Genomic DNA, 14,633 nt, shown 5'->3' on the forward strand with positions numbered 1-14,633 from the left:
CCTACACACATGCTTGATTGGCCAGCTGTGTGGAGTTGAGAAAGGAGCCAGGGTTTGAACTTATCTGTCTAGATCTCCTTTTTCATTCTTTACACAATTACTTCTGTTATTTCTGTTCATACAAACATACATTTTCACTCTATAGGTTGCACAAAGTCAGGCAACGGTGCATCTCTTGAATTGAAAATGTTTTTACTTGTTTAAAAGATTCCCATGACACTATGACACTATGTACCTAGAGATCTATGGGGTGGTCCATACCACTCTGATATTCTTAAAGATAATTAAGAATATTCACCATTAAAATAATAACAAAAGTACAAAACTGAAACGAGACTCTTTTTAAGACAGGGTAATAAAGCAGGACCCAATTTAAGCTCCTTATCTTGTGATCTGTTGTTATCCGAAGTTGTGCTTTAGGGGTGTGTATTCCCAAACAAATGTTTAAATTATTGACACACAGTAAGCCTGAAGTTTTCAGTGCCCCTGGAGTTCTGGGGTCCCAGGGCAGCTGATTGCTTTGCCCAGTTGGTAATCCAACCTTGGACACATCAGTGTTGAAATATAAAAGGCTAAACATAAATCCAAAACCATTACAATGCAACGTGAAATAGTTCTAACCAAGTGTTTGAGATATCCTGCTAACAGACAAATGGAAAACATACTGTTACAGCCTTGGCAGCGGCAACAAATTTAAGACTCAAAAACAACATCCATCCATACAAAGATTTGTCTATGTCCTAAATCCTATCAGCAGTTTTTCAAAATAATTGATGGAAGTTTGCGTACAGTGAGGATGTCATAGCTCCCCGCAGTGAAGGCCTTGCGTGATGATACCACTGCAGTCTTGGGGTCGATGAAGAACTTCCCGTCCTCGTTGCCATCCACAATGCTGTAGGAGAGGTCGCTGTTGGGCCCGTCATCGCGGTCGTAGGCGAACACCCGATAGATGGGCTCCCCCTTCTTTCTCCGCTCCCTCTCTGGCAATTTGACCTGGTACACCTTCTCTGGAAATGTGGGCTTGTTGTCATTTTCATCCAGGACCTGGACCATCACCCACACTGTACTCTGCCTGGGACTAGGACCACCATCTGACACCAATACCTGCAGGGGCAGAACAGAATGAGAGATTCAGTATAAATTCAGTATAAACACAAGATGCATTTCAATTCAGGGACTAGATCCTTCAAAGATGTGACCCATGACAGTGTCCCTTGGAAGACCTGAGGGCCAAGCTGAACCTGTACCCCCGATCACTCTATAAATTAAGTCCAGCGTCATTCAAAAGTAACCAGCATCTGTCTAGGTTCATTATATTTGCTGCCATTCTCGGCTGAAAAGGAAAAGAATTTGTCTGTGTGTTTTGACAGTTAACTCATTAAGCTTCTGTGTTCTCTACATGATAAAGAAGGTAATCACTGAGGGGCTATTGTAAAGGTGGAGCTGGCCAATGAGAGCTACGAAGCAGGCTTTTCTCTATGTACAGATACAGTTTGCCAGAGGTGTAATCACTTTTCAGTTTGTCACAGATTTATGACATGGCAGCAGTTCATTTCCCCCTGTGCTTGGCTGGCTTCATTTAAGAATACCATCTGTCATTTTAGAAAATCCCAGAAATGAGGAGCTGCAGTAATTGTGAAGAAAGACAAGCTGATAATCGATTGCAGAGTTATCCCTTAACTGGGATGAAGAGAGTGGCTATATGAGACTATGGAAGGGAACAGGAGGTGGAGAGAACATAGTCATGGACCATAAGAGCGAGAAAGAGAAAAGGAGGAACGAGTAGGATAAACAGTCTTTTAACAGCCCTAACAGAGCAGAGGTATATGTGTCTGTGTGTATACTTGTCTATCTCTGATGTATTAAAAAAGAAAATCGTTGTACCTTTAACTCTGTAAAATCTCTTTTGGTATGTCAGCTCCTAACAAAGCAACTAATGTGGCCAAAATCAAGCCGAAATCAGTTCATTTTATCACTGGATTTATAAATTAAATTTCACAATGATAACTGAGGGCAATACATATGATATCCTGACACACTTGACCGCAGCCAGTGAAGTGTGCTCTAACAGGAGGGGGGGAAGTCATTACTTCTATTCTTAAATGTAGTGCTGTGTCAGCCTATAGAGAAAAATCAATGTTTCATTACACAGCTGCTCGCCCCTTGTCCTTGAGAAGTCAAACGGATACAGCAGTATGCTTCACTAAGTGCACATGTACATTATGACTGATGTCACATCATAAAGTTTTGTTAGTGCTGAAACCATGATGAAGTTGACTAAATGCTTTAACGACTGACACCAAATTATTCAATTGCAGTTTTGATACTTTGATCAGCTGTTTCACTGATTTATATCAAGTAAAAAATACCAAATATTTAAGCATTCTAGCTTTGTTATCTTCAAGTCATAGTCAACTAACCTTGGGTTACTTGACTAGACAAAATACTCAAAATACTGTATATCAATATTTCAAAAAAGAGTATAATGGGAAGTACCAAGTTAATAAAAAATCTTGATACAATGGAACATGGCTGAGTTTATGTGCTACTTTTTGATTTCCATTGCAAAGTTCTAGTGGCGAACCTCTTTGGTCTCAGTGAGACATGTGCTTGGAACTGGTGATGACTCTATGGTGAATAATCTATAGACATGTGCGCAGGTTCAACATACTAGCAATCTGTCCTCTGAAGGCTGCACTTTCATGGTTTACAGAACTGAGACACAAACTTAAGTATTCTCTAGTCTAATATCTACTCTAGTTGTATTGTCAGAAAATAGTCAGATCACCAGATGAGAAAAAGACAGTAAACACAAATTCAACATATAACATGCAGTTAGCATACAGCCAACATACCCACACACAGCATGTAGAAAACACACAGAAAGCACACACTCTTCACACCCTAAACTCAATGACTCATGAGAGAGCCAGTGGCACAATTTATCTCCAATCAGGTTAGAGTGGAGTAGAGACAAGTTCCCATTATTGTCTAACAGAGACCAAGGCACACTCATCATCTTCAGACTAGCTCTATTACCAAGCTAATGCAAATCTCACTAAGGACAGCAAAGAGCAGAGGGGAGAGTGCTGTGTGTGTAGCAGAGGATTAGAGGAGATTGGAGAGGCGATTTGCTCTCATCTAACTCCTGGCAGATTCTGGATTGGAGCACGAGTTCATGGATTTAACACACACTGGGCAATGTCAACTGTGTTCTGTTCAATTTTAAAGAAAGCAGAGTCAACAAGCTATCTCTATGAGTCCTCTGTTAAGCAACACAAGCAGGGCTGGGTATCATTTCATTTCTTATTTTATTTTTTGATACATTTGTAAATACAATACCTGAGTTTTAGCCCTGATACCAAAACAACAGACTTTTTTCCATACATGCTTTGAGAAATTTAAATATGTTTCTCTTTTATATTTGACAAAATTAGCCAAGATTCTCAAACGTTTGGCAAAATAGTCTTAACTCAAGGTCCAAACACTAGCTTGTCTCGCAGTCCATTTGTCATGGAGTTGGTTGTCAAACAGCAGCGTGTTGTTCTGACAGTCCAGCTATGTAAGAGAGTCACACTGGGATGTTTTAATTTCTTTCAAGTTTTTGATACTTTGTGACACTTAAGTATTAAGGTTTAATTTCCTGCCCTAAACATGAGATCTTGTAGAATTTGGTGATGTAGCATGGTCATATGAAAACACAGACTTGTGAGGTGAAATAACAGAGTAGAAAGTATTTCAACTTTTGAGTGGCTTGGGTCTGAACATGACCTATCAGCAGTTTTTTTTTTAGACTAGAGTGATAAGACCTCACTGTTGAGTCATTGCTTATGTACAAAACATTAACAAAAAGTTCATTTTGCCAGTCTCCGAGAATGGAACAGAATAGAAAGAGAATTCTATGCTATTTTATAATAATGATGGTGTTTTCAATAGAATCCCTCTTTGCTTTGTTGTTTTCGAGGTTCAGTAGATTGAGCCAAGGCCCTTCAGAGCAGTGACCTTCATACCCCTGTTCTATCCTACTATATGTCAAGCCCATTACTTTGCGTGCGGGCACACACACACACACACACACACACACACACACACACACACACACACACACTGCGTCCTCACCTCTAAAACATGTTCAGTTTGTTGTTCGCGGTCCAGTTTCCTGGAGGTTGTGGTGATCAGACCTGAAACAGAAAACAGCAGAGAAAACAATTAGAACAGAGACAGAACACACATACACACACACACACACACACATACAGTGGTGCCAGTAAGCCAAATGAGCGAAGTGACATGGTAATTAGTTGTGGGTGTCAGACACGATTGCTGACTTGTTCTAATTACATGGAATGAGAGAACAGCAGAGAGAGAAAGAGAAGGAGAAACAGATGCAGTTATTATACACACTGATTATGTAGTATTATAAATGTCACAACACCATGTTGTCTTTTTTTACTGTCCTCACTGGCTGTTGGGTGGGGGTGGGCTAACTAGCTGCTTGAATCAAAAAGAGAGCTTAAAAACGAAAGAGGGTAGATGAAGGCAGAGCTATCTGTTTGACAGTGTAATGATGGGAAACGCTTAGGTGTCAAAAAGTGTAGTTGACCCACACATCCAATAGACTTCGAACAGGGGCTGTTTTTTTTTTGTTTTTTTTGTTTTTTTAGAAAAAAACATCTTTACTTTTTGCTTACCAAGCAAAGAAATGCTTCAGATCTTTCCTTCAAAGCCATAGCTGGAAGGCCACTGATTTCAGCTGGTACTAGACTACAACTTCTCTTACTTGTGGAGTACATACTGCTTATACACAATTTCCATTTAAAGAACATATTGTCTTAAAATGAATTAAAAATATACTTTTTTCACTCAGTTGTATATGATAATGGGAGTAGGAGTTACATAATCTATATGGTGGTTTGCAACCAAGGCCCTGGTACTGTGGATTTCTCCCTTCAAGTTGGGAGTTTCCTGAGTTTCCTTCTCAGGGTGGCTGTGCTCACTGTTAAGGTAGCTGTATACTACTCAAGACAGGCTTGTTAAATCCCCTCCCCTCACAGCAAGACAAGCAGACATTCACACCCACTTCATGCAGTGATTGGTCAGCTGTGTGAGAGTTAGAAAGGAGTCAGGGTTTGAACTTCTCTCTCTTGCTCTTCTCATGACACAATAATTTCTGTCACTTTCCATGTGAACAGCCGAGAGCAATACTATGGATGTCTTCCAGGAGAGACTGTCTGAAAATATGCACCGTTATCTCCATATTTAAAAGATGTCACATCCTCCTCCCCTCTCTGTGACAGTTGGCTTTTCACTCCACCTTTGAATGAAGTTGTTCAAAGATGTTCAAACAACCATAAACAGATTAGATTTCCAATGTGGTTGGACAGCACGTCATAAGAGCCAGTTCTGAGCAACCATCTAATAAGGCATCTAATAAGAATGTCTCTTAGACACCTAGAAATAGACCACATAGCAGAAAACACTAGAGGGATTATTCCATCTGGCCGGGATACCTGGGGATTCCCCAAGGAAGAGCTAGGGGACATGGCTTGGAAGAAGGATGTCTGGGCTAGGGGTGTGCAATATGACAATATTAGATTGTGAATGATTAAAATGTTTCCATGATCTGCCTTTACAGAGAGACTGTTAGTATCATGCTACAGTGCACATTGTATCAATTCAGCTCCGTGATGGAGTGTAGTCTGCTTGCAGGAGGCTAGTGCCAGACATGGCTAGAGACATGGCAACTGCCTTGTACTACATCTCCAATCTGCTAGAGAAAATGGCCTCCAGTGACTAGGACCTTGGGTAAAAATAAGCTCACAGCAGAACAAACTATCTCCACACTTCACATCAGGAGCCCAAACTGTCTCTCTGTCTGTCTTTCTGTCTGTCTGTATGTGTGTCCTTTGCGTATCTCGACAACCGTTCAACTGACCTACTTCACACTTGGCAGGTGTATTGCTGGGGTCTCAAGGAAGTGCAGAGTCAAGTGTGTTTGGATTGTCGAGTTGTTTGGATGAGCAGTTTTCAAGAAATATATAAAAATACCTCATCAGACAGCATTGCTTCTGCATCTTCTTCTGCCCATGGAGTCAACAAGTGGAAATACAGACAGTGTCACCCTGCCACACATTGTGGTTGGAAGTGGGATTACAGTCATAGTGATAATAACTTGAAAAAGTTAAAAAAAAAAAAAAAAGGCTAGAAAAGAGACTAAAGCTCTCCTCTTTGAACTGTGCACTGTGAACAAAACTTGGCATGGGCGTTCAAGACTTAGTGTAGGATGTCTCTGACGGATTTTGAACGGGCATTTCAGTTCATCTCTCTGTATAAAACAAGGAATCTCTCTGTCTGTATGTATGTAAGTTTGTCCTTCGCATATCCCGAGAACTATTCATCTGATCTACTTCATACCTGGCGGGTGAATTGCTGGGGAAACGAGGAAGTGCAGTGTTGATGTGTGAAGTTGTTTGGGTGAGCAGTTCTCAAGAAATATATAAAAATACCTCATGAATAACATTGATCGATAACAGTGATTTGCTTTTTCTTCTGCCTGTGGATTCAACAAGCGGAAATATGGACAGCACCACTCTGCCATTGCAACCCACATTGTGGTCGGATGTGGGATTACATCCTTAGTGTTAATGACTTGAAAATGTTTAAGAGACTTAAGCTCTACTGTTGAACTGTGTAATGTTACTGTGAATGAAACTCGGCATCTACATGCAAGACTTAGCACTGGATGTCTCAGACACGTTCAGAAATATATAAAAATACGTCATTAACAACGTTGACTTTACAACTTTGATTTGCTTCTTCTTCTGCCCTTGGAGTCAACGAGCGGAAATACAGACAGCGCCACTCTGCCCACTCTGCCATTGCAATCCATGTTGTGTGCGGAAGTGGGATTACATCCGTAGTGTTAATGACTTGAAAAAGTGTTAATATTAATAAACTTGGAATAAACAAGCGATCAGGGAGATGCTGCGCTCTGCAGCATGAGGTGGGGCTGCATGTCATGGAGCTGTACAACCTTGCCATGGGAGAGAGGAGGAGAGGATATTTCTCTTCCTTTGATAAAATTAAGTCAGGCTTTATTGTGGGTTTCCTGACTCATTTTAAAACATGACAAGAGAAAAGGAGAGAGAGGGGGCAGGCAAGCGACAGAAAGACAGCACTGCAGAGTTTTCTATGAGAAAGAGAAAGTCCGTCAATGACAGAGATACAATGTTATTTTCTGATTGTTTCACAGCGATTTTGTTCTAAAGTACAAATAAACAACCATTAAACACTCAACAGGTGACTTACTGTGGAGATATACACTGGTTCTGTTACTGTTAGCTTCTCTGAATTTTCCTCTTCAGCATTTCTCCTTCTTTTAACTATAAAGCTCTGTCTGTTCATATCTCGAGAACCCTTCATCTAATCTACATCACACTTGACGAGCGTATTGCTGGCAACCCAGGGAAGTGCAGCGTTGAATTTGGAGCAATTTGGATACTCAGCATGTTTACTAATAAATTTTGAATAAACAAGCGGTCAGTGAGCCACTCAAGCTCTGCAGCAGCAGGACGGGCCTTCTGAGCTCTGCAACTGCATCCCCTTCTGCAGAGAGGAGGGGATGACACCTCTCTTAGTTATATAACATTAAAAATAATGCTTTATTGTCGGCTTCCTGACTTATTTTAAAAAAGAAAAGAGAAAAAGAGAGAGAGGCTGAGCGAGCTGAGAACACGAGCAAGGTGAGGTGATGAGGAGAGACAGCGGGGGGAAGCTTTCTCGGACAGAGAAAGCCTGTGAAAGACAGAAATACAATGTTATTTTCTAATTGTTTCACAGCGATTACAGTTCATTTTTCTCCTCTGCATTTCTCCTTCTCATTTATCTTAACTATCTCATCTAACTGGCACATGCATTGCTGTGGACCCGGGGGTAGCCTTCAGGGCTCTGTGGTCTGAGTCGAGTCTGTCTTCACCTATGTCTGCAGTGGACAAGTGAATCTGTGCAGCGATGGAGGCAGGCTCTGAGGACTGAGTCAAGCATGTCTTCACCTACATATGCAGCGGGCCTATACAGGTTGCAGTGTATTAACAGTTCACTTTCATGGCTGGAGGCTTGCAACCAAACTCTTCTTCACCTCCCTGGAGTCAAGGAGCACAAGCGGGTAGCCGAACTCATCTTCACTTACCTGGAGTCAAGAAGCACAAGCAGATAGCTGACAGGAATAGTGCCACTATGTCATTGCAACTCAACTTGTGTAAATTTGCCATATTATTTTGCCATATTATTTTTTTGTATTACCTGTCAGGTAAATGCAGTAGTACAATGTTTTCCTCTAATGTAGAAGTACACAGTAAGTATGCTGCAGAAGAGGATAGGGCCCCATGTGAAAAATGTATTTGAGTTCTGAGTTTAAAGTCAAAATTCTGAGATTAATGTCAGAGTTCTGACTTTTTTAGAATTCTGAAAATAAATGCAGGATTCTTACCTTAAACCCAGATTTCTGACTTTATTCTCCTCTTCCGCAGAAGGTAGTATACAGTTGTATATTTTTAAGTGCTGTGTGGGCCTTTTGTATGTTATTTTGGGGTACAATTAGTTAGAATAGTAATATTATTCAAATATCTTTCACATTTAATTAACGTTGAAAGAGCAGGCTCCATCAAGGCTGAAAAGTACAAGGTCATTGTTGATGCCCTGAACAGTGATGCTGAGGTGATACCTGGACGCCAGACCATCCTGCCGCCGTCAATTTATGGATCACCACAGTGGTATGCCAACGAGTTCTGTGATGCAATGGCCTTGGTCCGAGTCAAAGGATAACCCGACTTCTTCTGGACCTTCACCTGCAACCCCAAGTGGCCGGAAATCACAGGATCGCTTTATGAGGGTCAGCCAATCAGAGACCAGACATTATTGCTCGAGTGTTCCACATGAAGATGGAAGCACTCCTCACAGACCTCCTCAAGCATGACATCTTGGGGCACATGGATGCCCATGTGATGGTTAAGGAAACACAAAAGCTCCATCTTCCACGTATCCACATGCTCCTGACAATGGTGCCTCGCAACAAACCCAGGACCTCAGCTGATATTGATTGCGTAGTCTCTGTCGAGATTCCTGACAAAGGTACAAATCCAGAACTACATCACATTGTCACATCACACATAATTCATGGCCCATGTGGGGACACAGGACTACCCCAAGACAAGTTTCTCTGACAAATCTTATCCTCTCTACAGGAGACGGGTAGAAGCAGCAAGTGGTGCTCCCATCATGAAGACCATCAGAGGCGGTGTCAATGTATCAGTCAACAAAGCATGGGTTGTGCCTTACAATCCATATATTCTACTCCAGTATGATGCTGTGTGCTGTCACCAGTGTGAAGTACCTGTACAAATACCTTGAAAAGGGAACAGATCAGTGCCTGGTCAGACTGGACGTGCCAAATGAGGCGACAAAAGAGTTGTTGCGACATGATGAGGAGACGCGATATGAACTAGAGCGGTACATGACTGCACCTGAGGGATACTGGCACATCTACGACTTCCCCATTCAATGCAAGCAGCCACCAGTGCGGATGCTGGCAATTCATCTGGAGGATGAGCAGGTGATCACATGGGACTTCACATTGTCCCACATCCTTGACAAAGTCTGTGCAAAGGGCAAAGTAGCCCTTGCCAACAGCTGCAAGTGGCATTGCAGCAACCCTGCTGTCTAAAGGGACAACCTTTCATAGTAGGACTAAATGCCCTCTTATTCTCACTGATGAGTCCACTTGCAACATGAGTGAAGATGATAGCACTGCAGCACTCATCAGAATGATATATGTCATGGTGGTGGATGAAGTGTCAATGATGGATTGCTGTGCTTTACAGGCTGCAGATCGTACATTCCAGTGGCTGCAGGATTCAGAGAAACCATTTGGTGGCATCACAGTGGTATCCAGTGGTGACTGGACTGCACGACCGACGTGCCACATAGTAGCTGTACTGAGATAGCAGGATTGTGCTTTAAGATCTCATAACTGTGGAGGAATGTTGAGATTCTTCATCTTACCAAAAATATGAGGATCACTCAGGCTGCTGAAGAGCAACAAGACAAAGCAGATTTTGCCAAATTACTGCTGGATCTTGGTGAGGGAAAGATTCCTGCATAAATATGACCTAAAAAATGATCAGATTTCCAAGCAAGTCCTACAACTAGATTAAGAGACATCAATTAAACAAATGAGACAAAAACCTTACACTTGTTTGTTTATTTATTGAGGAAAATGATCCAATGTTACATATTTGTGTGTGGCAAAAGTATGTGAACCTCTAGGATTATCAATTCATTTGAAAGGGAAATTACAGTAGGGTGTTTCAGTAAATAGGAGGACAATCAAGTGTGAGTCTGGGAGGCCCTGCTTTATTTAGAGAAAATAGGAGAAATCTAGGTCTTCACTATCAAAGTCTGAGCATCCCAACACAGCTTTGTGGAAGTGTGTCATGGCTCAAACAAAGGAGATGTCTGAGGACCTTAGAAGAAGAGTTGTTGATGCTGATGTTGATGGAAGGGGTTACTAAACAATTTCTTAAGAGTTTGAACTCCACCAGTTGACTGTCAGGTAGATTGTGTACAAATGGAGACATCCTACACCATTGCTTCCCTCCCCAGGAGTGGTCAAACAACAAAGATCACACCAAGAGCAAGGTGTGTAATAGTCCAGGAGGCCACAAGGAACCCCAGGGTAACATCTAGGGAACTACAGTCCTCTCTTGCAGTGGCTACGGTCAATGTTCATGAGTCCACCATCAGGAGCACATTGTGCATCAATGGTATGCATGGCAGAGTTGCAAGGAGAAAGGTACTACTCTCCAACCAGAACATTGCTGCTGTCTACGGTTTGCTCAAGACCCCATGGACAAGCCACAAGGCAATTGGAAAAATGTCCTGCGGATGGATGAGACCAAAATCGAACTTTTTGGCTTGAATGACAAGCATTATGTTTGGCGATGAGCAAACACTACATTCCAGCACAAGAACCTTATCCTGTCTGTGAAACATTGTAGTGGCAGTATCATGGTCTGGGCCTGCTTTTCTGACACTGGACGAGGACAACTTGCAATCATTGATGGAGCTATGAATTCTGACTTGTACCAGCAAATTCTACAGGAAAATGTCAAGGTATCTATCTGTAAACTGAAGCTCAACAGGAAGTGGGTCATGCAGCAAGACAACGAGCCTAAACATACAAGTCGTTCTACTAAAGAATGGTTAAAGCAGAAGAAAGTTAACGTTTGGCATGGCCGAGTCTAAGTCCTGACCTTAATCCAATAGAAATGCTGTGGAAGGACCTGAAGTGGGTAGTTCATGCATAGAAGCCCACCAACATCTCAACAACAGCTGAGACTGTTCTGTAAGGAGGAATGGGCCTAAAATTCCTCCAAACCAACGTGCAGGGTTGTAAAACAGTTGCCGTAAAGATTTGGTTGAAGTTATTGCTGCAAAAGGGGCTGAAAGCAAGGGTTCACATACTTTTGCCTCACACAAATATGTAAGATTGGATAATTTTCCTCAATAAATAAATGAATAAGTTTAATGTTTTTGTTCAATTGGGTTCCCTTTATCTAGTTTTAGGACATAAAAAACTGATCATGTTTTAGGTCATATTTATGCAGAAAACGAGAAAATTCTAAAGGGTTCACAAACTTTCAAGCAGCACTCTATGAGTGCAGACACGTTTGATTGGCAGCAGAATCAACCAATGGAAGGCCATAAACTGTTTCTACGGTTCAACCTTTGTTGATGTCTCCTTTGTCTGGTGAAGTTTCTATCTAGATTAAAACCATTTAATTTATTAATTCCTTATTGTTTTAATTGATATGTTTGTCAGTTGATACATACATATGCAGTTCTCGAGAAATAATAAGCAAACTGTTTTTGAGCAGGCACTGCACTAGTATTATTAATCCACAGAGAACACAAGAAATAATCTTTGGTCTTCCACTGAACTTTTATCCTCTACCAGTTACTGTCCATGACACAAAAATTAAACAAGTTTCCTCCTATTAATATTTAAAATATAGCTTTTATCTGTAGCAACAACATATTTACTTTCTAGACTGAGCTCATTTGAAGGAGATACAGATTCTGACTGTCATGCAAGTGTGGTACATAGGATATTTATATGTAATTGCCCACTTACTTAAATGTGTTGTTTTATAATGTATGCACTTTATTTTGCACGTTTACAGAAACCCGCCATTCAGTTTCAAGCACTTCTATTTTGAGTATAAAAGGCACAGGATCACCTGTGGGTATATAAGCAGCGTTCTTCAGTTGGCAGTTAACACCTGAACCAGTAAAGCCACTGAGGATCAGTCAACTCACTATTGTGATTTTCATTTATTCTTTCAGGTGTCACATAAGCATTTACACAGTTTGTCAGTAATGTAGGCTTGCTATTTAGTGTACCGTTATGCATTGTAGCATATGTAGTTTGTAGTTTGTTAGCGGTATTTGCACTAGCTTGGTATCCTACACTGAGACGCGTTGGTACTAGCTTGCTGTTTACAATGAGTGGTTTGTTGTCAAATTATATCTGTCAAAACATGTCAAAGGGAGTCAGCTGTAACGTTTGCCTGACTCAACCGATATACATATATATGTAGGACTGAATGTTATGTTGAGTGTTTTGTAGTTTATATTTTCTTTTGTTTTTCTTTGTTTTCTCCTAATGGTTAATAAATTAAGTTTATTTTCTGTTTCGGTTTATAACAGTTCATAGAATATAGACGGTGCCTGGACAGCTGATTAGCAGTGCTGTAGTTTACCATTGCCAAGGCAACCAGGCAGCTCACAGGTTGTAATATGTCACATGTAAACAAAGAGGAAGAATGAGAGACATTATATTGTTGATGTAACTGTTGTGTGACTCAAGGTTTAAGGGAATAATAAAATAATAAGGATTGTAGATAAAATAATCATATGAGAATAAGCACTTTCAATACAGAATTGATCATTTTTAAAAGCATGCTGTTATATATAACAGCTTTTTTATGTTTATCGAGATTCTATTAGCCTGTTGGTTTTAAATGGAAATATCATGGTTATTGAATGCATGGTTATTACCTTATTTTGATATACTACTATTACCTTTTTTTGATATACTGAGATTTTGATATAATACTGTGATTTTGACATTATAGTTTTTGTTTTACATTGTCATTTGAATGGTTCCAACTAAGTTCAGTTGACAGTTAACACCTGAATCAGTAAAGCCAGTGAGGATCAGCCAACTCATTATTGTATTGTTCATTTATTCTTTCAGAATAAATAATTCCTAAAAGATGTCACACCTTGAGTCAGCTTGCACTCTATGCATGTAACAAAATCAGTGCATGGTACTGTTGTTTCTCCATTCAGACAGCTATATGTCCTCTCAAAGATTGTGGGTCAAACACTTGAGTCAAGTTTTCCAAGCTGTGTACGCTAAAAGAATGCTTTCTTTGGGTGGTAATATCACATCAGATCCCTCTTATATTTTATTACATTTCTTACATTTTGGTATTCTCATATGAAATATCAGAAAACCCATATAGTGGTATGAAAGAAGAAAATATTTTCTGATTTGTTTTCAATTTCTTCTTCTAATAACATTTTTAAAGTGAATTGATGATGTCCTCTAAAGGTTTGAGTCCAAGCATCAGAGCCAGGGTCCAATCTGTATACAATATTGATCATAAATGCAAGCTTAACAATCAGAGAAAAATGAGAACATAACTGTTGGGTTTTATGCTACATTAGCCAGGCAAACAGACGTGCTAACAAGCCAGGAGCAGCTGACTGCAGTTCCTGCATCTGTTAGTGCCATATTATTAGCTTTAACAAGGAAGGGAATGTGACAGCACTCAACAACTACACTACACAATACACACCAAGACACACAGAAATGCTCACACATCTATAATTGGATTCTGAAGAAAAGCACAGAAAACTTGAGTATATTTAGACACAGGTTCATCCCTCTCACCAAACACACACACCATCTGTTGTAAAATGCCCTACTGACAGAAACCTAATTAACAAAGACCAACATTATTTTCCCACACACAAACAAACACACAGAAAAAGCATGGCATTACATGTTGCATGATCACATGTTAACATCAGTGTGTAAGTTACAAATGGTGTTGGTGACGGTGAGTCTCTGCAGCTGTATAAACTGCATTAGCATTTCACTGACTGGAGGCTTGATCAACACTAATCAGTAAGAACCACAATAATGAGAGCAATCACTTAAGCATCATGTCACCGATCACAAACCAGAGAAGTAAGCAAGCAGATTATAGAGTAGACATTTGACTTACACTGTCTCAGTCAACATCCATGAGTAAGTTGGCATTTGAGCCCTATTTTAGCAATTCAAATGGGTAACCTAAATAAAGCCCCTATAAATATGTCCAAGTCATTTGCCAATGTGGTCAAAGTGGGTAGGTCTGAAAAAGTCAGGGTCATGTGAGCAACCATCCTCAGGTCTCCATGTTGACTCCAATTACCTGGTATCTTTTCTTCATCATGATCAAAAATCCTGGTGGAGCCATGGCCATGACCCCGTTTCCTGTATTTGCCTACTTGACTGCCTGTCC

At 40.5% G+C, this 14,633-nt stretch overlaps 1 protein-coding gene across 3 annotated transcripts in view; it reads right to left on the reverse strand.

The window, feature by feature from the left end:
- The window catches only part of fat3a (FAT atypical cadherin 3a), a 238,875-nt gene that overhangs the window by 81,011 nt on the left and 143,231 nt on the right, over positions 1-14,633 (reverse strand). For all 3 annotated transcript variants that reach the window (XM_067593756.1, XM_067593755.1, XM_067593754.1), the window contains exons 4-5: positions 4,120-4,181; positions 790-1,104 (exon numbers count right to left, since the gene is read on the reverse strand). In XM_067593756.1, the coding sequence (XP_067449857.1) occupies positions 790-1,104; positions 4,120-4,181 (377 nt within the window). The remainder of the gene's footprint in view (positions 1-789; positions 1,105-4,119; positions 4,182-14,633) is intronic.

This window comes from Thunnus thynnus, chromosome 7 (assembly GCF_963924715.1).
Source record: "Thunnus thynnus chromosome 7, fThuThy2.1, whole genome shotgun sequence".
NCBI lineage: Eukaryota > Metazoa > Chordata > Actinopteri > Scombriformes > Scombridae > Thunnus > Thunnus thynnus.